Source organism: Podarcis melisellensis (genome assembly GCF_964234715.1).
Source record: "Podarcis melisellensis genome assembly, chromosome: 7".
NCBI classification, from domain to species: Eukaryota; Metazoa; Chordata; class Lepidosauria; order Squamata; family Lacertidae; genus Podarcis; species Podarcis melisellensis.
Window position 1 is genome coordinate 86,334,739 of NC_138539.1, and position 27,614 is coordinate 86,362,352.

General features: G+C 43.2%; 1 protein-coding gene across 2 annotated transcripts in view; it reads left to right on the forward strand.

The window, feature by feature from the left end:
- The first annotated feature begins 1,989 nt into the window (after positions 1-1,989).
- The window catches only part of DIAPH1 (diaphanous related formin 1), a 78,028-nt gene continuing 52,403 nt past the window's right edge, over positions 1,990-27,614 (forward strand). For both annotated transcript variants that reach the window (XM_081917726.1, XM_081917725.1), the window contains exons 1-5: positions 1,990-2,165; positions 22,932-22,958; positions 25,171-25,329; positions 25,816-25,917; positions 27,045-27,175. In XM_081917726.1, the coding sequence (XP_081773852.1) occupies positions 2,010-2,165; positions 22,932-22,958; positions 25,171-25,329; positions 25,816-25,917; positions 27,045-27,175 (575 nt within the window). In that variant the 5' untranslated portion in view covers positions 1,990-2,009. The remainder of the gene's footprint in view (positions 2,166-22,931; positions 22,959-25,170; positions 25,330-25,815; positions 25,918-27,044; positions 27,176-27,614) is intronic.

A 27,614-nucleotide genomic window follows, 5' to 3' on the forward strand; every position in this document is an offset into this window, starting at 1 on the left:
AAAGTCCCAGGCTCTCCAACTAGACCCTGTTGACATCCTGCCTGCAGTATTTAAAGCCATCTAGGTTTAAACCATAGGGGCAGTTTTAGGAAATTGATACATACTTGATGCAACTGTTGGTTTTGTGTGGGGGAGCTTTGGTTGGAAATCTAAACCAGCCTTGGCCCCATGTCTGACCTGCAGTATTATCCTGGACTATTAAGAGGCATGTTTCATGTTAACTCTGTCAGCCGGACTCAGCCTATTGTTTCCACAAGCAACACTCCGCTGCACCTCCTCCAGGCTGTATTGGACTCTGCTGGCATTAGAATTTGCACAAGCAGGGCTAGCTTTAGAAGTTAAAAACAAAAAGAGCAAGACTCCAGCCCTTTATTGCGGCTGTTTGTTTAGGCATGGACATGCTGATGCTGCTCTAGCTCAGTGTGTCACTACACTCCCCTCCCCACCCGCTTTCTCTATTGAATTTTACAGGCAGCGGCTTCCTCGGCCCCTGGGGATGTTTTAAAATGGGTTTTTCCTCTCGAGACCCGGAAATCTCTTTCTGCAATGCCTCGCTTTCCTTTCCTTATCTCTGTGGCTTCGGAAGGGAGATCAGCGGAAGTTCTGCCTTATTACCAAAAATGTCCACCTTAGAGATAGAAAGTGTAGAGGCACCATAGGCTTCAATGAGACACACATTTCGTTTTTGATGGGAGAAATTCTGTTTTTACATTGTGAAGGCGGAAAACTGCATCTATTATAAAATAGGATAAGGCGAAATGCCCAATTTTAGGGCTGGTTTTGGAAATGCTTTAAACGGTGACTGGAAAAAACCAAAACCCAATACAATAGCGCAGCTTTGAATGAGCAGCAACGGCTCCCAACCCCTACTCTTAACTCAGATCTTAGTTTGAGTGGGAAAAAAAGTTTTAAAACATTTGAAAGGGCATGTCTGATAGGGTTGCCATATTTTGAAGAGCAAAAAAAGAGGACACTATGACGGCCATTGATAGCAAATAAATGCATTTTCTCTCAAATTTTACTCCTGAAAAAGAGGGCGTGTCCTGGAAAAAGAGGACACATGGCAACCCTTCTACATGCCCTGACAGAGTCCGCAGGATTCTGCGTGCAACTCGGCAAGGAGTTTTGTGGGAACAATTTTGACTTTTGCTGCAACTTGTAGAGTGTCTCGTATATGGGAGATATTTGACTGGAAATAAATTAATCTCAGCCTAACCCCTCCCCCCCCATCTGCAACAACACTTTTACCTTTTTCCGACAGTAGACAATGTTGTTCAGAGAGAGTGTTAGGAGCTGAAAGAAAGCTTGTTCAAATAAAGTTCTTTGTTTTATAATAATGTGCCGGCAGGGGAGTTTGATTTTTGTTTTTGTTATGCTATATATGTGTGTGCGTGTTTACAGTATACTGCAAGCTGCCCTGTGATCTTTGGATGAAGGGCGGTATACAAATTTAACAATAATAGTAATAATTTTTAAGAGCCACATTTCCTTCCCCACCCTTGGTACCTTTGCTGCCACTTTCTCTTTCTGCAAGTCGCAGAGAACGACTGGCAGGCGAGGAGAGAGAAAGATAGGGCCGAAAGGATCTTGGAAGTTGTTTCTCCGAGCTCCCATGCCCCCCTCTACCCCATTTTCCTATCTCTGCGCTTCCCTGCTTTCTCCCGCTGCTGCGGGCGAGGGAGCCGAGGGGGCGTGGCTGCGCCTCACGTGCGACGTCGCCGCGGCGGTGGGCGGGGCCCTGTTTCCTGGGAGGCGGGGCGGCGGGCGGAGCAGCCACTGTGACGGAGGGCGGAGCCCGGCTGAGGCGGAGCTCGGCAGGCGCGGCTTCCGGGCCGTTGAGAGGTCCCGTCGGGTGGGCGTCGAGCGCCGTTGCTGTCAGGAGCCGCCCGCCCGCCTCGCTCTGCCGCTCGCTCGCTCGCTCGCTCCTTGGCTGACTGACTGACTGTCTGCGCCGGGAGAGGAGAGCCGAGCTGCCCCCGTCCTGCGAGGGGCGGACTTCGCGCCCGGCCATGGAGGGCGGCAGTGGCGGCGGCGGCGGGGGACCCTCGCGCGGGACCGGCCGCGAGAGGAAGAAGAGCAAGGTCCCCGCCGACGAGGCCCCCGCCACGGCCGTGCCTGGAGGAGACCCCGGAGGAGGAGGCGGCGGCGGGAAGTCCCGCAAATTCGTGAGTGTCTCCTGAGGGGCCGGGAGGGAGGGAGGGAGGGGGGGGGGAAGGACCTGCCGCCGGGGCCGCACCTGCCCGGCGGCCTTTCGGAGCCCGCGGCCCCCGCCGCCCCGTCCTCTGCCTCGTCCCGCGCTGGCCGGGGAAAGGCGGGCAGAAGCGGCCCCGGCCTCCGTCTCCCTCCCGCGCAGGTGTCCCGCCGGCGGCGTCTCCCTCGGGGAGAGGGGGGGCTTAGGCGGCCCCCGGGTGCCGGATCCGTCCCTCTCAGCCCGGCCGGAGCTGGCCGTGCCCGGCAGAAGTTCTCCCTCCCTTCCCTCCGCACGTGCCGGGCTCCCTGCCTGACCCCTCGCCCCGCTCCCTTCCCTTCGGGTGCCGGCAGGCGTGGGATTTAACGGGAAAACAAGAGGGGTCTACCAAAGAAACAAGAGGAATAAGAAAGGCGTCGCTTCTTTACGGTTACAAAGCCAGGACTGTAAAACACACGGCAAGTTTGGAAACCAGAAAAGAATAGACTGAGACTGATTTTTTTCTATAGGAAAAAACACACACCTCATGCAGGTTTTCTTAAACGTCTGGGTAGTCTTGCTTCTAAACAGGTCTTCAGCAGGTACCCAAAAGAACACAGTGAAAGGCACCTGACCGACCCCATTAAGCAAGATTCAGGTGCCATTAGTTTCTCTCTGTGTGTGGATCAGGCTTGGATCAGGAAGAGGGCAGGCTTGATTTTGGATGGTGGGGTTGAGCCAAGTTTTTCCATATAGAAGAGACTCCGGTTTCTGATCTCTCCCTCCCCAGTTAAAAGGACCTCGGAGGAGGCTGTGTTTTTAGGCCCTCAGAGCAGCTGCTAATAGGAGGAAAATGCTGGGTTTTTGCCACTACAGGTGAAATTGAAAATAAATGCCCCTCTCCTCCCCACCCTGTCTCCTCCTTCTCTGCCGGGTGCCAGGTGAGCAGTGGCAGGTGTGTGGCTACCTTGCCTCATTGGTGGGCTTGTCCTGTGTCCAGGGCCATTATAACATCTGAACAGATGAGCCAGTGAGATGACAAGAGATAGAAGGTAGAACAAGGAGCAATACTCTTCCAAAAAACCAACAACAGTAGCATGCTTGAAATTTACTTGGGGAATGGAAAGACTTTCAACTAAAAGTGTTCAAGCTCTTTGCTCAGTCATTGGTATCAAGTGAGCAGTCTCATTGCAATGTAGGCAGGATCCTATCATTCTCCCCAGTAGGAGAGATGCTGGGGTTTTTGGTTGGTGTAGTAAGCTAATGTCTGTGGTGTTAGGTATTTTGAACCAGTATTAAGTAGACTCAAGTGACTGAATTTGTGCTTGGTGACTTGAATGTCATGTGGCTCCACATGAGCTACATTTACAGTAAGCTTTGCAACTTTCTGTTTCTCTAGTTTCAGGGCAAATTCTTTGCTTAATAACTGTCTTTTACCTGTTAGAGCCTGGGATGCTTAAGGCCGCAGTGCAGCACACACCTATAGCTTTATTAAATGGGAAGCCTGAAAATTAGGACCCCCTCCAATCTGATGCCAAAGTTCTGTACTTGTTTTGTACCGCAAGTGACATGTTTTGTACCGCCCCCCCAAGCTGAGTAATTGATACTCCAACTGGGGGCCACAAGTATCCCCCCCAACCCAGTATTGTCTGATTCACTCCAAACAAGTGCCACAAGCTCACATCTATCTGTGTGAAAGCCCCATTGAGTACAGTGGGATTTGCTTCTGAGTAAAAGCTGCTCTGTAAATGTGCCAATAGGGAGAGAATTGGAATAGTAGTCCCTATGACATCACAAAGCTGTGCAGAAAACATTCGGGGGGGGGGGGAATTCCGCTGTGTATAAATCCAGTTGGTTTGTCGTGGTAGGTTCTTCAGGACTGCAGAGCAAGAGAAAAGGGTTAAACACACCTCCCTGCACATTGCTGTCCTGAACTTGATTTCCTCTCCTCTCCCTTTACAGTTGTGAAAAAGATTCTGGTAACTTGAACTAGCCTCAGTGTAGTTTGGCCCTGAGGCAAAGGTGTACACACATACACAGGCTTGATTGCAGAAATAGGAGACTTGTAATTCCCTTTTTGCTGAACTAACAGACACACTTTAAAAATTGTATATCGTTGTAGATCAATTTAGTATAACTTTGTGAAAGAATGTCAGAGAAAGCTATCACTCACTGCTTCCTTTGAAGAAGTATGGCTAAACTGGTTTTAGCTTCTCATTTGGTCTGTTTTTGAAGAGTTTTGTCACTTCCCCTGTGTTTCAGGGGGAAAAAAAATCAAGATTTGATAGTGTTTTGTGCATGTACAGACTTGTGTTTGGTTGAAAACATTCTTAGAAGTATAATTTATGGGTTCAGCAGAGCAGTATTTCTTTTACAAAGCAGCAAAAGGTGGGCAGGAATTTGAGTCAAGTGTGGAAAGCTTCACTACCTTTGCGTATGTCCTGTACTCCTGAGAGGAGTCTTGGTTCAGAAAGAACTCTTGTTCATTCGTCTTGCTTCTATACCACCCTTCCTCCCATACTGGCTCAGGGTAGTCAGCAGTCCCAATCAAATCAAATACAATTAATTACAAAAAGGGAGGGAAAATCTTTTAACTTCTAAAAACTTCATAGCAAAAAATACTTTATCAACCAAGTAAGTTCTATAATCCAGCGGACAAGAAAATAATAATCAACATTAACTTGGATACTCCAAATAACCTTCGTCCTGCCAAAGTATGAGCAAACTGATATGTGTTCAGGCTGAAAGGTATGTCAACAAGGAGGACAAACATACTTCCATGGGAAGAGAATTCCACAAATGGAGTGCTGCCACAGAGAAGACCCTGTCTTGCACCATGCATAATGGGTCGTGCCTGTATATGGTCAGTATTAATGCAGTGAAAAAGCCTCTGATTACTGTGTTGCAACAGGCATGGTTTTAGATATTGTAGTTAGGGAAGTGTTAGGATTGTCGCTTTTTAACCTGTTAACTAGTGATGTGGATATGTAGCTTGTGGATGTAGCTTTGAGAGAGAAACTACCAGTTTCCGGGATTCTTTAAGGGAAGCCTTAAATGAATGGTGTGGATTTGACCTTGGTGCCACTGTTCAGCAGGTGATATTAAGCCCGTTGCGGGAAACTGGCAAGTTGAATTCCCGTTTCTTTATAAAGATAGAAATAATATTCCTCACTTGCCTAGATTATAAGTAGTTTTATAGCAGAGGTGTCTCAGTTAGGACACAGTTAAGAATTTGATGAAAATATCAAAGTGGAATATAAATATTGACCTGACTATTTATGTTAAAGTTTAAGCTTTTTATAGGTTTTTTAACGGGTGTTTTAACTTCCGGTGGTGACTTCTCTTGCTGTCTTTTGTGAATGTGCATAGAGAGCAGCCATAAAATGTGTGCTCATTTTTTAATGTGCTTAGGCTCCAGTTTCAAATGTACAAACATAGTGCAGATAGCTTGATGTATTAAAATTGACAGTCACATGGAAAGATGTCAAGTATTTATTTCCTATGTGTAATGAGACCATTCTGTAAGGAACAGTTTAAGCGCTTTTAGTTGCAGATTGATTTGCATTTGGTCTGTTTTGTCCTATTCTTGGATAATTTAACAAAAGTTTATATCTGAGGGAAAGGAAGTAAAAATTCACAATTACATCCGGTTTTTCTCTTTCAGCAATATATTTACAAATTAGGAGAACGACGGAAGCAGTAAACTTTAGAGTTTTCATTTCTAAAAACAATTAAACTAAGTTATCAGATTGTGTGTATTAACTTGGGATATTCAAGATAACGCACATTTAAGAAGAGAAAACTTCAGAATGATGCTAATGGATGTGCACTGGAACAGTCCATCAAATTATACTTTATCTCTAGATGCTTTTGAAATCGATTAGATAAAATGTATGCATGTCCCAAATGCCTTTATTGTACTTGTTCCTATTTTTAAGGGCAGAGCAATTGACTAGGTGATCTATTGAAGGTTGTGTGCTTTGATGCTTGCATTCATCTGAAAATAGACTAAGCTCAGAAGAAGATGAAAGAACTCTCTGGTAATGTGTAGGAGAAAGCTACACAGTGGGGTTGGGTTTTTTCCCCATCGTTACAATTATTATTTAAATTTCACTTCTTTCTTAGTTCAGGGTGACCTATGTGGGGCTTTTCCCCGTTTACCTTCACTACAGCCCTATAAAGTAGGTTAGGTGAGGAAAAAACGTCTGGCTTAATGTGGTTTATGGGTCAGTAGTGATTAGAACCCAGACCTTTCCACTTAAAAGCTAACCACACTATTCACTGCATCACACCTGCCCTGTGTGTGTGTGTGTGTGTGTGCTGGATTTGATTTAAATCACTAGTCAGTAAGACTTGATTTAAATCTTTTCTTTTTTTTAAAAAAAGACTCATTCTTGCTGGTATAATCTTAATATTTACAACCAGGTGAAGGTTTCATTTTTGGAATAATAAATTTTCAGAGTAGTTTTTACAGTTATATCAAAAATTAATGATTTGGTTATACTATTAGAAATACATAGACAGATAATTATGAAATTATTGTGAAGTTTAAGAAGTTAATTGTTTATATTTGGACAATTTTTCTGCTGTACAGTGGTACCTCAGGTTAATAACTTAATTCGTTCTGGAGGTCTGTTCTTAACCTGAAACTGTTCCTAATCTGAAGACCACTTTAGCTAATGGGGCCTTGCACCGCCACCGCGCGATTTCTGTTCTTAGCCTGAAGCAAAGTTCATAACCCAAGGTATTATTTCTGGGTTAGCGGAGACTGTAACCTGAAGCGTCTGTAACCAGAAGTGTCTGTAACCCGAGGTACCACTGTACTTTATTGGAAGGAGAAAAATAATCATTTCCTTAATAACAATTTAAACCTTTTATTTAACTAAAGCAATAACATTATAGCATATGTATTCATGTTTGTTGACTGGTGTGGTTAAACGATTTAACAAAAAACCCCAACTTAGACTGAGTTTTAGCACACATGAAAAACTTAAAACAAATCCTTATTTCCTCATGAATTAGCGTTTGGACTATAACTTAAATAGAAAACTATCTCTAGAAAGATTTTTCCTCCAAAAGCATTTTATTTTAAGAATCTGATTTAAATAAATAAAATCTGATTTTTTGATTTTTCTAAAAAAAATAAAAATCAGCAATTTCTATCCACCCTGATTTATATGTCCTGTACACCATGAAAATGCCTTATCCGTAGTGCTGTTGGGGGTTAACACAGATAAAGGGGTCAAGTGTAGGAGTTACCACAGACTGACCTTTCTTATCATATTACATCCTTTAACATTTGAATAGCATCATCTCTTCAGCCAATTATAAACAGACATCAATGGCTGCAGAATACTTGTAGTGATCATCAACAAGTGGAAAAAATGGCACAAGAATCTTTCTGCCTCTCTGTGTTGAACTTCTACCACACACACAGTTGAGGACTGAAATAGATAAGACTTCTATATTAAAAGTGCATATTTCATTACTGGCCACTTCAGTAAAAATGTAAAGCTCTGCAAGCAGAAAAGAGCCCCTCATCCTTGTCAGATGTAAAATATTTCTTCTGTGAGTTACGCTAGTTGCTGCAAACTGAGTATTAATAATAGTCACAGTAATATTTTCAAAATACGGACGATATTGTCAACAAAAACAAAGCTTTTGACTGTCTATACATTGGGCCTAAATCACTAGTAGCGTTTGGTGAAATGAAATACAGTGGAACCTCGGAAGTTGAATGCAATCTGTTCCGGAATGACGTTTGACTTCTGAAATGTTCGAATTCTGAAGCATGGCTTCCAGTTGGCTGACAGCTAGGCTTTTTGCAGATCGGAAGCCCTTTTGGACGTTCAGGTTCCAAGGAACTTTCGAAAACTGGAACACTTACTTCCGGATTGTCGACGTCTAGAAGCCGAAACATTCGGGAACAGAGTGGTTTGAGAACCGAGGTTCCACTGTATTGTCTTATCTTTCTGAGATGTTGCCATGCTGTTAAGGGGAAAGGCTTAAATGAAACTTTGTTTAGAATGCACTGGGGCCCTATTGATAGCAAAGAGCAATAATATAAAACCTAAGTGCTTTAATTCTGTTGGAGCCACTCCTAAGAATGAAAGGAGGGAAAGCCTGTTTATACCTGAAGGTTCTGAAAGGAGTGTTTGCTTCAGAGGCTAGAAGGGGTGGTCGTGGACAGCCAGGTACATTTGCCCCAGGCCTTGGAGGGCTAAGCTGCTCAGGATCCCCCAGCAAGGGCATGCTGCACTTATCCTGTCATGCCAAGAGCAAAACTCCTGTCCCGGGCCTCAGACAAGCTCTGCACAGGCCTGCTAGGAGGTATATGCAGTCCTCATAATTGTCTCCCAAAGACGTCTATCTCCAAGTGACCAGCCCTAACCCAGTTTACATTGCCTTAGAGTATTTGAGAGACTCACTAAGCAGTTCTTGGAAAGTGTTATCTCTGCATTAAAACTATGCTTGTACATCAGGTAAGTAAAGCTGCACATGATTGGGGCAGCAGTTGCTGTGATCGAACATTCTGGGGCTAATGAGCAACTGGGATTTCTTAATTCTTCCTTTTACAGAGTTAGTTAATATAGCCACAATGGAAGGATATTCTGCTTTTATTTTAATAGGGTTTTTAGAGTGCCCAACTAGATGAGACAAAGCAGCTAAATTTGTTTATTCACACATCTGTCTCAATCACATATAAAGTTGGGTGGTGGTGCTTTACACTTCTGATATCTGAGCTGAACTAGGGAGAATAATTTGTGGAGTGATGGAGTGCTTGGGATGGTAAAGGTAAGGTAAAGGTAAAAGCCCCCTGAATGGTTAAGTCCAGTGAAAGGCAAGTATGGGTGTGGCGCTCATCCCACTTTCAGGCTGAAGGAGCCAGCGTTTGTTTGCAGATAGCTTTCTGGGTCATGTGACCAGCATGACTAAACAGCTTTTGGCGCAACGGGACACAGTGACGGAAGCCAGAGCGCACATAAATGCCTCTTACCTTCCTGCTGCACCAGTACCTATTTACCTACTTGCACTGGTGTGATTTCGAACTTCTAGATTGGCAGGAGCTGAGACAAAGCAACGGGAGCTCACCCCGTTGCATGGATTCAAACTGCTGACCTTCCAATCGGCAAGCCCAAGAGGCTCAGTGGTTTAGACCACAGTGCCACCCGCGTCCTGCTTGGGATGATAAGGCCAAAACCTTATGAGTGAGACAGGCATGTGAGCATCAAACTTGGCTTTTTGCTGGTTGATCCTGGGTACGATTGCAAATGAGGTTCCTTCCTCCACACATTTGATCCAGTAATTGCCTGCTCCTAATTATTGAGTTGCAGTGTTTGGAAACATGTCTCTTCCTTAGCCCTGCAGCAGCTGTCTCTTCAGATGTGACGAACTGTGGTGGATCTGGAGATGAGAGCTGTCCAGGGATCACTAGCAAGAGAAGCATTGATGAGGGATGAACCTTTCCCTTGACACAATAGATCATATGCAGGCAAAGTAAGGCCCAGGGGCCAGATCTGGCCCAATCCGCCGCCTTAGTCCGGCCTGCGGACGGTCCTGGAATCAGCATGTTTTTACATGAGTAGAATGTGCCCTTTTATTTAAAATGCATCTCTGGGTTATTTGTGGGGCATAGGAATTTGTTCATTCCATATATATATATATTCAGTGTGATGCAAGCAAATTTTGATTCTCCAAGTGTGGCTCAGGGAAAAGCCTGAGAGCCCCTGCATTGGATGATTATCTCTTGCTTGTTGTCTGTGGTGAGGTGCTGCTCCATTGTGAGTATACTGGCACGTTTAGGTCTCCTTTGTTTGAAGGCAGAGGAGATGGAGAGTGGGGAAAGCTGTCATCCAGCTAGGAGCTCAGAGCCTGGGCAGTAGCTCCTACAGTTGTGGAGTCCGGCTGGATCAAGCAGGACTGGTGGGAAGGCTGGAGAACAAACTTGGCAGCAACTGCAGTGGCTGCAATTGGCAGGGAGCAGTGAAGTGGAAATGTAGAAAAGCAGCCTAATGGTTCCTTTCAGCAATGAGTTGGCCTGACTGAGGGAGTGTGAAAGGCCTAGAAAGGTTTGGAAGTGTGGAACCTTTCCCCCTCACATACAACACCTGTATTTGGGTGTGGGTGTGGGAGAGGGAGAAGCAGCTGCCCAATCACAGCCATGCTGAATTTGTTTTATATTCTGATTAAAACACATGGATTTGAGGTGGGTACAGTGGTTTATGCTTGCCCTCCAGACCAGGATTGTGAACCATCTTCAAATTGTGGTTTGCAGTCCTGATCTGGAGAGCACATGCAATTAATTACCAGTTTTGACAAAATAGCTTGCAGTTTGTACTGAAAGGGCAGCAACTACAGTACAGTGGTACCTCGGGTTAAGAACTTAATTCGTTCTGGAGGTCCGTTCTTAACTTGAAACTGTTCTTAACCTGAAGCACCACTTTAGCTAATGGGGCCTCCTGCTGCTGCCGTGCCACCGGAGCACAATTTCTGTTCTCATCCTGAAGCAAAGTTCTTAACCTGAGGTACTATTTCTGGGTTAGCAGAGTCTGTAACCTGAAGCATCTTTAACCTAAAGCGTCTATAACCCGAGGTACCACTGTAATTGAAGAGGACCATGTGAGAAGGCAGGGGAATTGATGAGCAAAAGGCTTGTTACCATAGTATGAAATATTTGGGGTTCCAACTGAACCAAGTTAGCATGTATGATAACTACTGGATAGTTCAGTATTGTTTAATTCAGTCTTCAGATTATTATATGCCCTTAATGCTGTGATGTGGTAGGCTTCAAGCACGTTGGCTTTTTTCTTTCTTACGGGGGGCTGGGAGAAGCTGGAAAGTAGGATTGTTGCTTGTGGTATGTGCTTGTGTCTGGAATCCTTCTGCTGCCATTTTCTAAATACGTAGACATTACATCTTTTGTCACATTTTTCTGTTATTGGTTCCGAGTGATGCTGTGGTCTAAACCACTGAGCCTCTTGAGCTTGCCGATCGGAAGGTTGGCGGTTTTAATACCCGTGACGGGGTGAGCACCCGTTGCTGTGTCCCAGCTCCTGCCAGCCTAGCAGTTTGAAAGCACACAAGTGCAAGTAGATAAAGAGGTACCTGTGCGGGTGGAAAGTAAATGGTGTTTCCGTGCACTTTGGCACTCGTCACAGTGTTCTGTTGCACTAGAAGCGGTTTAGTCATGCTAGCCACATGATCCAGAAAGCTTTCTGTGAACAAACACCAGTTCCCTTGGCCTGAAAGCGAGATGAGTGCTGCAACCCCATAGTGGCCTTTGACTGGATTTAACCATCATTGGGTCCTTTACCTATTACCTATATAGAGAAGATAGTTTAAGGCCTGTTAATATTAACAGCTTGATTTTGCACTGCAGCACCTGTGGCTTCTATTTTTGGGGTGGTGTTGAATGCTAGTCCTGCTCAGAGTAGACCCATTTACATTAATAGACATGGGCTACTTAGGTTCATTCATTTCAGTGGGTCTGCTGTGAGTAGAACCAAATTGAATACAACCCATAATTCTGATGTGTTTTTCCCGTCGCCTCTCCTTTTCCTAATAGGCAAAAACTAAGATATGGTCAGGTAACAGCTTTGTACTCCAGTCCCTAATCCTGGATATTTTGTAGTAATTGTTTGGATATAATTTAAGTCATTTTAATTTTTTTTTAAAACACCAAGTGGTACTAGTTAATCAAGATAAGCAGAATGGTCATGTTCATATAATCCAATCCTCACTTAAGACAGGTCAGGTTTTACTCTCCCCTTCACACGAACAGCAAAATCAAACTAGGAAGTTGCTCTTAACCAAAGCATCCTGTTATAGGCATAGCAAGAAGTATGGTTAATGACTTCAAGACAAGCCTGCAATCAGAAGGCAAATTTAAGCCGTTACTAGGTGACTTGATTTCCAGTAAAGTGGATGGAAGGAAGTTCATGAGAGGAAAACTTTCTTTCCCCTGAAAAGTCTTTCCAGGGCACTGGGAGCCCCTCCTGAACAATTGGGATTGAGCAAGGGAAGCTTCTGGGGTGTGGGAGGGCAGTCACTGGAAATCAGACAACATTATCCCAAATGTGATGGATTCCACTCCTTTCCTAGCAGATCCCTGAACACCATCCTACATTGTTCTGGAGGGCCCTTTGGCAGCCAATGCATTTTGAAGATCTGATAAACAAATAAACATTGCGTATATTTCCAGTTTCCCCAAAACACCTTTTTAAAGGTGGTTGTTCCAACAGCTTTGACACTTCTGGAAATGTTACATACAGTATAAGACTGTGATATGAGAGAGGCTTTCTTGATTCATTTGTTTCCAAGTATCAGGAGAGGTATGGTCTGGTGGTGGCACAAGGAATAGTCTGCTTGGCATCAAAGGGGCTTCTGATTTGAACCTCACACATCTGACATCTGTAGTAGACTATAAAGTTTGCCATCTCTGTCAGTTTAAATTAGAGCCAAGTAGCAAAATTGCTCCAAAAGCATCTCTGATCATTATTTAAATGCTTTAGACTTAATAGAAAAACTGGTAGAATGAGATATCAATACAGTTATACCTCTTGTTACGTTTGCTTCATGATACGTTTTTTCAGGTTGTGTCACGTGGCGACCTGGAAGTAGCAGAAAGGGTTACTTCCGGGTTTTGCCACTCTTGCATGCGCAGACGCGCAAAATGACGTCACGTGCATAAGTGGAGAATCGCGACCCACGGGTGCACAGACGCGGGTTGCGTTCCTTTCACATTGCGAATGTGGCTGCGGAACGGATCCTGTTCGCAACCAGAGGTACCGCTGTAATTTCATTGGGAAATATTTCATTGATGGCTTGGGAGACTTCTCTATCTATAATGCTTCTGCCAGTTTTATTTGAAACATTTAACTAGGTCCCTTCTGGTATGCACTGCCCCTCCCGCCAATTTAAAAGGCCACGGATTGTTTAATTAGCCAAAGGCCTGGGAGAAGAAGAGTGTTTTTGTCTGGTGCCTAAAGGTGACAGGCAAGCCTCCTTGAGGAGAGTATTCCACACTTAAACATTTCTTAAATAAACCAGCCACATATATATATTTATGTTTTTAATTTAGTAATGTTCAGTTTAATAAGTATATATTACAAATATTGCAGCCCCCGCTCACAGATGACTGAGATGTTGTCAGAAATGTTACATGGTTAATCCAGAGTGTAACAACAACAACTAAATGCGAGCAGTTTCTTAATAACATTTACACATTCATTCAGCCCTTCTAATTTTCAAAGTGCTTCTCATGGGTTATCATCTAGCTGCAATTTTTACAATAACGGCGTGCCCTAAGTTCATATTGTCTCCCATATGCCATATGGAGAGGCTGGGAGAGAATAATTTGCCAAAAGCTACTTAGTGAGTTCATGGCAAAGGCAAGATCTGATTTTTATCCACAATGGTGCACCAGCTCCTACAATGATCTACACATTACCCACAAGAAATCAGCATCCTATTACTGTACAGTGATACCTCCGGTTGCAGACGGGATCCACTCCGGAGGTCCAGTCGGATCCTGAGGTTTCCGCAACCTAAGGACCTCTTCTGCGCATGTGCGCACAGTCCTAGTATACACGGTCCTAGTGAAACCTGGTCAGATACTTCCGGGTTTGCCGCTTTCGCATCCTGAAGTTTACGTAACCAGAGGTACTACTGTATTTTTTCATGGAGTTTCAGTTTAAAAATAAAAATAATAAACTGGGTTGTTTTAAACCAAACCACTGTGCACATGGAACGACTTCTGTGGTGCAATGGAACATGCCTTCCTTCCCCACCCTGATCTGATTTAGGGAAGTGGGGGCTGCACAGCAAACCAAGTTTCATTGTGCCTGCAGAAGCCACCCCATGCACATAGTGATTTAACTGGATGCAACCCATTGTTCAGTTAGTAATACACATAGATGTTATTATGATGATGACTTTGCTTGTTTCAACTTGTATATATTATGCATTTAGTATATTACTAATTGAAATGACTAAAGCACTGCACACATGGAATGACATTTTCTAGGGAAACCTGCCTAAACTTTTTTTGGGTGACTTTCCCTAGTATGCTTGCGTGCATATATTATGTAAGAACATAGTCCTTTAGTGTGCAAAAAATTGCATATTAAGTTTTCAGCACCTTCACTTTTTAATTTTTTTTAAACACTATAAGGAAGTATATGTGGTTGTGTTGTCACATCCCTAAAAATATTTTCATTACATCAGGTATGAGCTTTTCCCCTCATCAAATTATTTTAGTTCAAATATTTTTGGCTATTGAGAAAGTTTTCTTGGCTATTATAAAAGCTTTCCTTTTAATTTAAAAGAAGTATTTCAGGTATCTGCTGAAAAAACTCATAAAACCAATATTCAAGTGTAGTAATAGGATAGCACTTGCTACTTCTTTTGTCTGGATTACTAAACAAGCAGCACTCTTAGGACCAAACACCTAGCCTTCCAAGCAATATCTGTACAACATAGCCTTTGTACAGCACAGCCATTGACTCCTCTTGGTTGTCGCTTGCCCCAGATTCTTCCAAACCAAGTGAAATAAATGCTTGAAAACATGCATGCAGCCACATAATTAACATGTGAAACGACAGGTTTTGAATGATGTATTAAGATTATAGATTCATCCTGGATATGTAAATCCATTTGTTTTCTGAAGATCAAAACTGATTTCTGATATAACACTTTCTTAGGAGATTCCCAGTAAATATGAAACAGCTTCACTCCAATATTCCATAATATCTAACAGATGTTTTTCATTGTTGTGTAACTTCTGTTTAACCAAATATCATTTAAACATAATAATATGCAAACCTTTCCTTAATGTTTATTTTATGGTGTCAAATTAGGTACAGTTTGCCAAAACCAACTCCATATGCTATTTGATACAAACCTTACAAAATCTCTTTCCTGTTTCTCTTAGGTTTTTATCTAGATATTTCCTTAAAACTTGCCCAACAGCGCTTTTGAGGTGTTAAAATCAACCGATAAGGATCTGTTTTGTCTTGTAGCAGACCAAGCATTCTTAATAGTGTATCTATTTCAGGTTCATTATGCCATATGCTAATTTTTATCATGCACCTTCCCTGTCTCAGGACCCTGGACCTAGATGTACATAATACAGCAGGTATTTGTGACTGTGTATGTGTGTAAGAGAGAGAGAGAGATTGAATTGCTGTATAGGTGCACACCCATTGCCTTTGCCTTGGCGGCATTCAGGAGTCACTGTTCAAATACCTTCTCCTCCCCCAGGGAGTTTTAAAGTGGAACTCTCTGTACAGTTTATGAATGTTTTGTTTGTGGATCTTGCAAAGGAAAAGGGGCCGTGAGTGTGTGTCCAGCAATACTAGTTTGCAGTAAAAAGTCTGGCATGTGGAGATTCATGGCCTTCAGCTTTCTCTTCCTTTCTGCAGAGTGAATGCTCCTCATTGGGTCTCCTGTGAGAGAGAGACTACTCCTAGGTGTTGAAGGACAGCTTTCCGAATATAGCTTTCTCAAGCCACATGGGAGAGACTTGCGAAAGTTTACTTTGAATTAAAGATTTCATCCTTATATTTATGTGATGTGCTTTGCACCTGGCAGGGGTCCTGAGAAGTGGGAACAGAATGCTATTCTGATGTGTAGATGTTTTATCTTGACTATGTAGTACAGTGGTACCTCGGGTTACGAACTTAATTTATTCTGGAGGTCCGTTCTCCACCTGAAACTGTTCTTAACCTGAAGCACCACTTTAGCTAATGGGGCCTCCTGCCGCCGCGCCGCCGGAGCATGATTTCTGTTCTCATCCTGAAGCAAAGTTCTTAACCTGAGGTACTATTTCTGGGTTAGCGGAGTCTGTAACCTGAAGTGTATGTAACCCAAGGTACCACTGTACATTGCCCTGAGCTCCACTTATATATTAAAAATATAAGAATGTCATCATGCTGCATTTGCTGGACCATACACAGGTGCTGCTGCATACTATAGCATGAAAGGCAGCCTAGGTGAGCTGTGGACAGGCTGCAACAGCCCCCAGTTTCACTGGATCTTCAGCCCTCCAGGTCTGGAACCCCTGCGATTAAGATCCCGAGGCTGCCATGCATTGCTACTGGTCATCTTCCTCCTCTCCACTCACCTTGGGGACCTGCTGCTTCTGCTGCCACTACCTGGCAGGAGGGGGAGCTTGGGAACAAGGAAGCTAGTCACAAGTGGTGGCCAGTTGGCCTTGTAATTTTTTCATGCAGCCACCAGTTCCCAGGCTGGCTTGCTACAGCTTCTGACTGCTTTCCTCTTTCCCATGCATTTCCTCTGCCAGATCATCATAATGGTGGACTGGTGAGGGCATGAGAAGCTCTAAGCCTTTTATGATCCTCCCTGCCCTCCTCCCTTGTACCGCCAACATGAGGGAGAGGCAAAGGAGAAGCAGGATCGGTAAAGACTACGAGGAGCTCCCAAGGGGAGCAAGAGTATTATATCTAGTATATAATATATTTAATGTTTTTATTGCAATCTTAGGTTTGGTAAAAGAATTTTACATAGTATTCATTTTCTGTCCCATCCCCCCGCCATTCCATGGGTGTTTCTTCCACTCCTGCGTCTTTCTTTAAAGAAGAAAGCTAGAGGTTTGATAAGAAAACAACTACACTCTGTGGCTTTATGTTCTTGCCCTCTCTGCCAGCGCAGAGAGAAGCAGCACTTCTCCGAGTGGAGAACTTGGCAGGTTCCATCTAAGAAGCACTTCAGTTCAACTTGAAAGTCAACAGGGTATCTTAAGAGTTACCTTTGCCATAATAATGATACAGCTGCCAGGTCACTGGAGCTTGTTTTTCCTTCCATGTGTTAATTTAGAGGTAGCCAATGTGGTGTCCTTGAGATGCTGGACAACAGCTCCCCTACTCCCTGACCATTTGCCCTGTTGACTGGGTCTGATTGGTGTTGGAATCCAGCAGCATCTTATCCCTGCATTAAGTAACCTGTAGGTAATTTCCGCCTTGCACCTTTTGACTTCCTGGCAAAGAGCTAGCTGAGGATCTAGTTTATTTGTGAGAGGACCAATTTTAGTCTTTGGATTGTCTTCATTTTCTTTATCTCCTGTAAATGCATGGCAGAGACCATTGCTTCTGTGCAACTGTTTGAAAAGGCTTTGCCTCTTCCTGAGTATTTGCTTCATCACTGCAGCTTGTTCCGTTAGTTGTCAGCTCAAGGGTGGGTAGCTTATTTCCTGTGCTTCAAACCACAAGAGACTCTGTGCCTTACTCGGATATGTAGTCCTTAGGCAAGGGAGGCTGAGTTGCTCCACTCCTGCCAGATACACTTGCCAGAAGGCTGCCTCACGCTGATCTCCTTCTCTTAAGTCGGGTGCTTTTAAAAAACTGAGCACTCCAGTCAGCAGTGCCTTTGGATGTAGAGGTTCAGGGCCAACTTAAGCTCTCCCCACCTCCCTTTGCCTGCCAGTGCCTCCTTCAGAAAGAGTTGTGGTTGAGAAGGTAAACTGCTCTAGGCAGAGGTTAATTCCTCAGTTTCCACAAACTCATAGGAAGCAAAACACCCGGATTTGCAAATACGTTGGTTTAAAACCAGATCTCCAAAATGGCTATTTAGGATCAGCATATAAGGTCACAAACGTAAGCCAAGCAGATTGTAAACAGCACAGCATTTTTCCCCTGTAGCAAATGGGAGTTGTTATCAAAAAAAGGGTTGTGAGTGTGTCTTGAAAAAGGAATTAGCAGTCCTCTGATCTCAAGGATACACAAGAAATAACCTGAAAGGAGATGGTGAACACATTTCAAGAATAATTCCTTGAACTGTTTTGGGTTTTGTGCTTGTTTACTTTCTCTTTACTTAAATGAGGATGGAATAAGTATTAAGTGTTTTTTTAAAAAGTACTTAAGGCAAAATGTAAATGTAGCTATTATCACTTCAGATAGTTGAATCGCATAGCATCAACATTGTCAAACAAAGTAGCTTGCTGAAAAATAAAATACACTATGCTTACACCTTCATTAGGTAGGACCAATGAAAATGTTGCAAACCATGAGCAGGCCTTCTAGTTCTCAAGACCTCTTCCTCAGGCTGGATCTTAAGCAGAATTGGGGGGAGGGGAGGAGAAGGAAAAAGCTGGTCATGATCTTGTTGCCCCTGAAGCCTGTGGTTTGTAACAGTATTAAAGTGGAATGCAGGATGAGTTATGCAGATATAATTGGATTAGCCTCATTAGGTACAAGACAGACTGCAGGATTCACCCAGGGTGACTGGGACAAAGGCAAAATAATGGTGGTTCTCCCATTTTTGAAAATATAATATCTAGTTGTTACTGGGTTCTGTCTTCATCCCTAATTGAAGCACAAAGATCCCTTGTGAAGCAGAGAGCAGCATTGTATTTGTACTAGCAAAATTGGAGATTCATTTTGGTGGAGCACTATCACAGATTTAAATATCTGTGTTCAGCACTTTACTTTGGATATATACATATAAAAATGTTAAAGGTTTTGAACCTTGGGGATATATTTTGTAAGGATTGAAATGTGAGGTCAAGTACCAAGAGGTCAAATGGGTTTGGTCATGGCTAGACAAGTGCTAATCCACAAGTGAGATTAAAATATACCTTTCCTTTGGAAACAAATTTAGGATTTTTGGGATTGTTCTGTCTTTACTTGAGTGCAGATACATGGGATCTGCAACAAAATGTTGCAGTGTACTCTCATGTCCTTACAGGAGTGCTGCTGTTCAGGGTCTTGCCAGCCTGCCATCTAACTTGCAGATTCCACCGAGCATACTGATTCCTCCCATTTGTTTCTCTGTGGCCTCATTCTGACTCTGAGTAAAATTGAGTTGAATACCACCCATTTTAATTAGCAAAACATCTTTGTGTAAACAGATGATAAATTATCTTTTTTTCTATTCTCCCTCATAAAAAGTTCAGAATTCTAGTAAAAGTTGATCCTGCCTATTTTGTGTCCAATCAAGCTGTTGTTTATGGCACAGCTGAAGGTGGCTAGAAGATAAGTTGGCAACTCTTCCATCTCTGCCCCCAACTCCACTTTCTTTCTGTGAAACTCCAAATTGTACTCACACCAACACATCACCAAATTAGTTGGATATGGAATGAAGAAATTAGTGGGACCTGTTTCCCTTTTAAACCACACCTGTCTTTTAAGCTGCTGGACTAATGCCAGGTGGGTGGTTTGCAGATTAACTTGCTGGTTGCTTCTCTGATTTTCACCTCTTGGCAGGTGCCAAGATTCTGCAGCCACTTCTCCATGTAGGCAGTCTTCAGTGCTTTCCATCCAGGGATGTCCTCTGTTTTCTCCTAGCAGAATGTCTCTTCCAGCAAATGTAATACATAATGAAACACAACACCATGACATTTGTAACTGTGTTCTCCTTTAGACCCAGCAGAGTGTGCAGCATTAATCAGGTTCCTATTGCACATATTGTACATGCATGCATGCGTACATATTCTCCACCCACCCACACCTCAGAATAAAACTTCTGCTAAAGTGGAATGTAGTCCAAAGAAGCTGAAGGAACAAACGTATGCTAGCCTTTAAAATGCCACAAGAGTATAAGCTTTGCAAAGTGCTCTCTCACTGAAAAGTACTGAGCTTGGCTCTATTCACTTTTAAAAGTTGCTGAGGAGCTCAGCTGTATTCTAGAGCAAGTTTAAAATTCCTTTGCTTGGGGTGCCTGCCCTTGAACCTTCCATTTGCTCACCCTCCTTCCTTCAGTAGGATCCCCCCTCCCTGCTTGCAGCTTAGGTTTTAAGCTTGCCTGTGATAATGTGGGCACACCCACACAGACGCTCACAGTTTCTGTGTCACAGGTCTAGTCAGCAAGCTCCCTTTGGCAGAAAGGACAGCACTCTCTCTCGCCTTGGGAGGAGACTTTGGCCAGGTTGCTGTAGAGACAAGTAAACAGCATTTCTTCATCACTGAAATACAGTTCCTTAAAATGAGACCAACGCCCTGCCTAAATATTCTGCCGGAAACCTCTTTTTGCCAGTGAGGAAGTGGTGGAAAGTGTATTATTCTAATTAATTAGGAAGTTGGACAGAGGTATTTTATTTATTCTCTACTCAGACTTTTCAAGAAACATGCTAAGAGCACAAAATAGTGACTCAGTATTTGGGAACCTAAGGAAAGGAGAAGAGGGACTGAAAGCAAAGCTCTTGTAGTGTTCAAAACCCCTCAAGCGCCAGGGATCCCTCAACGTTTTGCAACTGGCAATGGTCAAATTGCAATCATGTGGAGATCTCTACATGTCAGGTTGGTGACTGACAATCTCCATCTTGTTGGCCCCCTCCATTGAGCTGCCCCCCATCAAGTAAATAAATAAAAATACTTAACTAACTGACCAATTGCATCAAAGATATCTTGGTTCTGCCCTGCCCCTGCCCCCACATAAAGCCTGTTCCCCTAAAATAAATCCTGGCTGTGCCCATGGCCTCCTCCAGCTTTCTTAAGCAAGTAAACAGAGGTTTCTGACCAAGATGCCATCTGCCTTCTAGAAGATGATTTCCATTGTAATGATTTCCAGGTGTAACTGTGATAAGTCGTTTGTGGCACCGTACATGTATTAAACTTAACTAAAGTTTAATGAAGGGACGGGGTGGCGCTGTGATCTAAACCACTGAGCCTAGGGCTTGCCAATCAGAAGGCCAGCGGTTTGAATCCCCACGACGGGGTGAGCTCCCGTTGTTCGGTCCCTGCTCCTGCCAACCTAGTGGTTCGAAAGCATGTCAAAGTGCAAGTAGATAAATAGGTAGGAAGGTAAACGACATTTCCGTGTGCTGCTCTGGTTTGCGAGAAGCGGCTTAGTCATGCTGGCCGCATGATCTGGAAGCTGTATGCTGACTCCCTCAGCCAGTAAAGCGAGATGAGCGCCGCAACCCCAGAATCGTTCGCAACTGGACCTAACAGTCAGAGGTCCCTTTACCTTTAAAGTTTAATGCCATAATTATTTGGTTAGTCTTTAAGGTTCCACAATACTTTTTTTGTTTTTTGTTTTCATGGAAGATAGTTCTAAAAGGATCGAATCCTTTGATTTCTAATGAGAGAACTTTGATCTAGGCCGCCATAATCTGAGACAGGGTTTGATCATGTTCTGCTCAATGTGAGGTGAGAGAATAGAAGTGAGCAGTTACTAGGTAAGGTAGAAACTTGAACATGGAATTGATTTTAATAACACGTATTGGAACAATGGACCTACTTAATAAACATTAGGTTGACGGGCTTGGTTATATTAATTAGAAGGAGCAGACCTTGTCATTGGTCTAGTGGAGCAGCCTTGTGGTTAGCCCCTATGTCTGGGAGGAATCACAATTCATTGTGTGCAAATATTTGGCCAGGTCATCTAATCAAACTGCGCTCTGTGTGTCTGTGATTGTGTGCGTGTGGTACTCATCAGAAGACTATAGTAAACTCAAAGATATTGATGATGCCTTTAGGAAACAGCAATATCACATGATACACCTGTCCTGAGGCCTTTGAATTACTAGGAATAAATTTCAAAATAAAATATCTGTCAAACTACGAGCACTTTATAAACATGGGTTCATAATTTATTCAGATGCTGGGTGTTTGACAGCTAGTGCCCCAAGTGGTGATTGCTAAATTTCATATTTTAGGCATTCCACTACCCCCAGACATATTTTGAATTAAAATTATTATTATTAATTTCTATACTGCATAGGGTAAGTGCTACGTCTATTTTGGCCCTTATGCTGCAGATTTTATATGTATGTTCACTGTTTCTAAAACTTTGGGCAATCAAATGGACAGTGGAGTCAAATATGCCCAGGTGGTGTGTGTTGCAGAACTGTTTTAGTTACTTAAAAATGCTGTTTTTATTGACGTTGTTTTAAGCTGCCTTGAGGGCCTTTAACTGAGGTAGAAAGGCATTTTAAAGACATAAAAATTTCAGGAAACAGGTAAAACTGTGATCCTAAAGTGGAACTTGCTGTTAGCAGAGCAAATTCTTTCCAAATGATTTCTTCTACGCTTTCTACAGAAAACTGATTGTTCTCATATTTAAAAAGCTGCGTGTGGTTCAGGACACTTGGATACCTGTATCTGCAGCCAAGTTAGTCCCATTCCTATAAAATAGAATTCTAGCCTTGAAGCGTCTATATGTGCCGTGATTCTAGGAGGGGGCCTTTTATTGGGAGGTATCCTGACTTTGGAAAGCCCTCCCTAAGAAGGCTTGCCTATTTGCCCAGGCATTGGTGGATTGTGGATGATTTTTGGAATCATGTTCTGTTCTGGGTGGGGTTTTTTTATTAGTCTTTGACTTTGTTTCATGGTCTTTTGGTATGCTTTTTGTGTTTATACGTTGTGTGAATTTAATTTTATTCACACTTTATACTCCCCTGGTACCTTTTGATGAATGGCGGTTAAGACGTACTATAAATAAATAAATAAATAAATAAGGCAGTATAGGAGACCATTGACACTTTTTGGTAGTATACTTTCTCATGAACTTGCCATAAAATTCCAAACCCGTTGCAGTCTCTCCTTTAGATTGTATGCTGGTCTAAAGTGCTTTTAGAATTGAGTGCAAGTGATTGCTTGGGCCTTGATATGTTCTGGTTGGTTAGGAAGATGATATGCAAATTTGTACAATTTACTTTATGTCTGATTATTTATTTTTATTGAAAGGTATTTATATATCTCTTAATATTTAAAAAAATCTCTAGACAGTTCCTTTTGTTTCTACTCTTGGATATTTCTTGTGTCAGTGATTTGGATATCTCCCTTTTCCTCCTTTTCTTGAATCACAGAATTTGAAGCGGGTGATGGCAGATGAGGTAAGGATGATTTCCCCCCCCCCCTTTTGTATTATGTTTGCTGCTAAAATGTCACATTTTCTGTGCATTTTTGTTGCCACTTTCCTGATTGTTCTGTGCCTGCTGGAATGCCATCTATATGCTGCCTTGCATGAAGTGCCTTCTTTAACTAGCCTACTTCCATGCTGGCCTTTTTACAAGGAATGTGTGTGTGTGGCTATGGCCTGTTTGCAAAGGCTGGTGCTTGTCTGCAGATCATTGTTTGCTGCTGCATTTATTTCTCTTCATCACATTGTCTTGTCTTCTCCTTGTTGCATTTCAAGTAATTTGGGAAAGGTAGACAGGGCACGTACCGTATATACTTGAGTATAAGCCGACCCGAATATAAGCCGAGGCATCTGATTTTAGCACAAAAAAACTGGGAAAACTTGAGTCAAAAACTGTTGACTCGAGTATAAGCCAGTTCACCACACCACAAACCTGGTGGTGGCGGCAGTGGTGGAGGAAGATCAAGCAGCCCCAAAGGCTGCTTTCGGGCTGCTCGTTCGTCCTCCTCCGCCCCTGGTAGCGGAAAAGGTGGAGGAGGAAGGAGCAGCCCGAAAGGGTTCCTTTTGGGCCGCTTGTCCCTCTGCCGCCGCCTCTGCCGCTTGCAAGAGCGGACATAGGAGTCGCAGTTGGGAGAGGCACAGCACAGCACCTCTCCCTATCGTGGCTCCTGTGCCTGCCCTTGCGAGAGGCGGGTGGTGGCGGCAGGACCAGTGGCAAGAAAGGGCTCCTTTCGGGCCACTCGTTCCTCCTCCTCCGCCGCCGCCCGCCTCACTCGATTATAAGCCGAGGAGGGCTTTTTCAGCATAAAAAATGTGCTGAAAAAGTCGGCTTATACTCAAGTATATATGGTATACGAAAGTTACATCTAAATCCGGTTGATGGATTCAAATAGTTTCCTGGTAGCTCTGGGAGGTTTTCCTGCTGACAGGACTGGCAAACATCTCAAACTCTGGTTGATCTCTGGAATGGTGAGATGACCCAAACAGTTCACATGATTGCTCCGTGGCACTCTCTCCTGCTCAGTAGAGCCCATACAGAACTGAGAGCAATGAAATTGGTGGGATGGCGGCTAGAGCAGCATTTGAAGAAGCCTCACAACAAATTTGACAGAATGCAGGTTAAAATGTTGCGTGGTGGTGATAGACTATCACCATGTCTCCACTTTTCCATTCTCAGGCAAGGCATCTGCTCAAGTTTTTCCTGGGAAGAATGAATTATCTGGTTCCCTTTTCAGCTTGCTAGAATGATATGGGCTTTGTGGGGGTGTTGTATTTAGATGCCTCAGTTCATTTCTGGAGTGCACCTCCAAAGATTGCTGCTCTGCCCCCTGGTTTTTGCAGTATTGGGAGGTCCACATATCTTCATATCATGTGAAACTGCTGGATGAGACCATCCAGAGATCTGGTCTGAAGTGTTATTAGTACACTGATGATACCCAGCATGCCTTGTGTTGCCATCATGGTTTTTGGGTTGTTTTGATTTTTGCAATGTTTGCTGCTTTGATTTTTCTTGTAAATAGGTGGCAGGATATAATTTAAAATAATAAATAAGGTAGAAGAGTGAAGGAACCTGTCTTAATTTGCCCATCCTAAACTAATATGCAAACTGAAACAGCTATCCTTTAAAATCAACATTTTTCAAAGCTTGTGATGCAGTTTTCCAGTGGGGAGAATTGCATACAAAAATGCGTTAAAGTAGTGAAAAAATGTACAGAGCTATTTTAGGGGAAATTGCTTGCAGAAACGTTACATTCGGCAAATTTGTATAAAATGTGCATAATAGAATTATGAATGAAAATGTATATGAATTCTCAAGTGTTTTTTTTTTCTCTTTTAAAGCAAAGTGATGGGGCTAGGGGGTGAGTTGAATTTAAGACTGGAAGAGGAAGAAACAGAGAGAAACTGACAAATTCATTCCTAATTTGAATATTCATCTTTTGCTACTTTGAGAGCTATTTTGCAAATGTTTACTACATGAGTGTCACAAGCTTAGCTTTCAAATCCACTGAGGAATCTGGTTTGACCCCTATGGTGTATGATAACTGAAGACCATTTTTATTTTAAAAAATCAGAAATGTACAAGAAGTCTCATCCATAATTAACTTCAAGGAAATAATACAAGATGTAAAATGTATTACAAATAAGACAGAAAGACAGTTATGCTAATTTCCAATTTTCTTAATCAGCTTGAAAGATTTACCAGCATGAGGATAAAGAAGGAGAAGGAAAAGCCCAGCGCGGCTCATAGGAATTCTGCTGCTTCCTATCCGGATAGTGCTGGCTCAAGTCAGTTGCTGCAGGACATTTCAGACAAGGATGTGCTGGCCCTCTTTGAGCAGATGCTGGTAAGTTCTTAAAGGTTAAGTATTGGGTGGTGGTTCGGGGTCAGTCCTCATCTTTCCAAGGCCCAAAGACACACCGTCATGCATTCACAAAAGGGAAGCAGGGGTTCAGGACCTATGGGAAGCTGAGCTATGAAACAGGGGAAGCCAAACGGACTAGAACAGAACTTCCAGGCTGTACTAATGGCAATGGCAAGGCAAAAAGGCTACTTTGCTCATACAGTAGGTGATAGACTGAGAGCTTCTGCTCATACAGTAGGTGATAGACTGGTGATCCCTTAACTTCCTCCCCCACCTGCGCTATGTGAATTTGCATGATCTCTGGGATCCCCACCCCTCCCATACCCCCTGAAGCCAAAATTCATTTGGTAGAAGAGAAACTGTGTCACCTGGGTAGGAAGGTCAAGGATCATTCCCTCTTAAAATTTTGACATGAAAAGAGAGCCTTCTGCGAATGAAAGGACACTTTCCTCTTGCTTTCTTCAATAGGTGGATATGAATCTAAATGCGGAAAAGCAGCAACCTCTACGGGAGAAGGACATTGGCATCAAGAGAGAGATGGTCTCCCAGTACCTGCATACTTCCAAAGCTGTGAGTTCTTGTCTTGGGAAAGCTGAGACGGAGTGGTCAAAACAAGGGAACACTTTGAGGGGTCACTTCCAACTCCACAGATCTATGAGTCTATGAGGGCGTAAGCCTTTTTTGCCCGTAAGAGCAGTCCTCTATGCTTCTATGCAAATGACTTTAAGAAGTAGTGCACAATGGACTAGGCACGAGTTTATATTTCATTATGCAGCTGCAGCTAAATCAGGCATTTTGTATAAGGAAATGGGAAATCAGGACTGTGGGTTAAGCCAAGCAGATCTTATTGCATTTTTCAGCAATGATATATCATACAATTTTAGTGGGAAAAAAGCCGTTTTACTTCATGTTTAGCATTGATTTAGAGAATAAGATTGCAGGGTGGATTTGATTTAAATCACGATTTATATCACTAGTCAGCAAGACTTGATTTAAATCATTTTTTTACCGAAAGACTCATTCTTGCTGGTATAATCTTAATATTTACAACCAGATGAAGGTTCATTTTTGGAATAATACATTTTCAGAGTAGTTTTTACAGTTATACCAAAAATTACTGATTTGGTTATACTATTAGAAATACATAGATAATTATTATAACCAGACATTCTTAGGCTGCAGCTTCTTTCAGTCTCCCTGTTGACTTCAGTTGTGCTATTGCACTACTTTATCACTTTACCAGTGTGCAAATTAACAACTGGTTCAAAAAAGGTAGCTATTCAATCCCCCCCCCCCCGAGAAATACTAAAAAAATACTCCTTTGGAATCTGACCACAAAACAGAGCCCACCCTTCCAAGTTCCAATTAGGGAATCTTCCTGGAAATTTAGAAATGCAAAATCCTCCTACCCCCACCAATACTGCTCTGGGGGTTCTCCCCGCTGCCCTGAGCCAATTTCAGGGGGGGGGAAAAGCCATTTTGCATAAGTAGAATTGCTTGCTCAGGAGTTGCGCTGATGGGGCTGGTTAGCCGAATCCCAAACCATGAATTCTGTCAAATGTTGCTCTGAATGAGCAATTTCTGTTCAGCTGAGAAAACCAGTAGATATTGAAGTTCTACATTTGCTCTGACCACCACCTTCTGTATCCTGATAGTATAGCCAGTTGGCTTGACCACTGTCATTCTCTCTCTTGCAGGGCATGAGTCAAAAGGAGAGTTCCAAGTCTCCTATGATGTACATCCAGGAACTGAAATCTGGTCTCAGAGATGCACAGCTGCTTAATTGTTTGGAGTCTCTGCGTGTGTCACTCAACAATAATCCTGTCAGGTAAAAGTCTTGGTTGGACCCAGCTTGACTGCAGTGGCTGACCCAAGAAATTTTGCAACCTGAAGCACAGGACAGGGTAGTACCATTCTATCTACAGAAGCCAACTGGACTGCCTGATGAATATCGTTTCAATATTGGTTACAGGGCAATGTTCTCCACTGCCCCGAGACAGCAGGCTTGTTTAGGAGGCCAGGCCAGGCCAGGCCATGTAACATGTCTTCCAGCTAAGGGAAATAGCTCAGGGGCTTAGGAGGAATAGGCAGGGGGCTACCCCCCCCCCCCCGAATCTCCTGTCTGAGGTGGCTTTCTTGCATTGCCAAATGGTGGGACCAGCCCTCTTGGCTGCTCAGAAACCACAGCTGCTCTGAGGTGTACGCATGCTGCTTCTGTTTAGGGAGTTGAGTGGTGCAGTGAGAAGACAGAGGGTGGTCAATGAGTC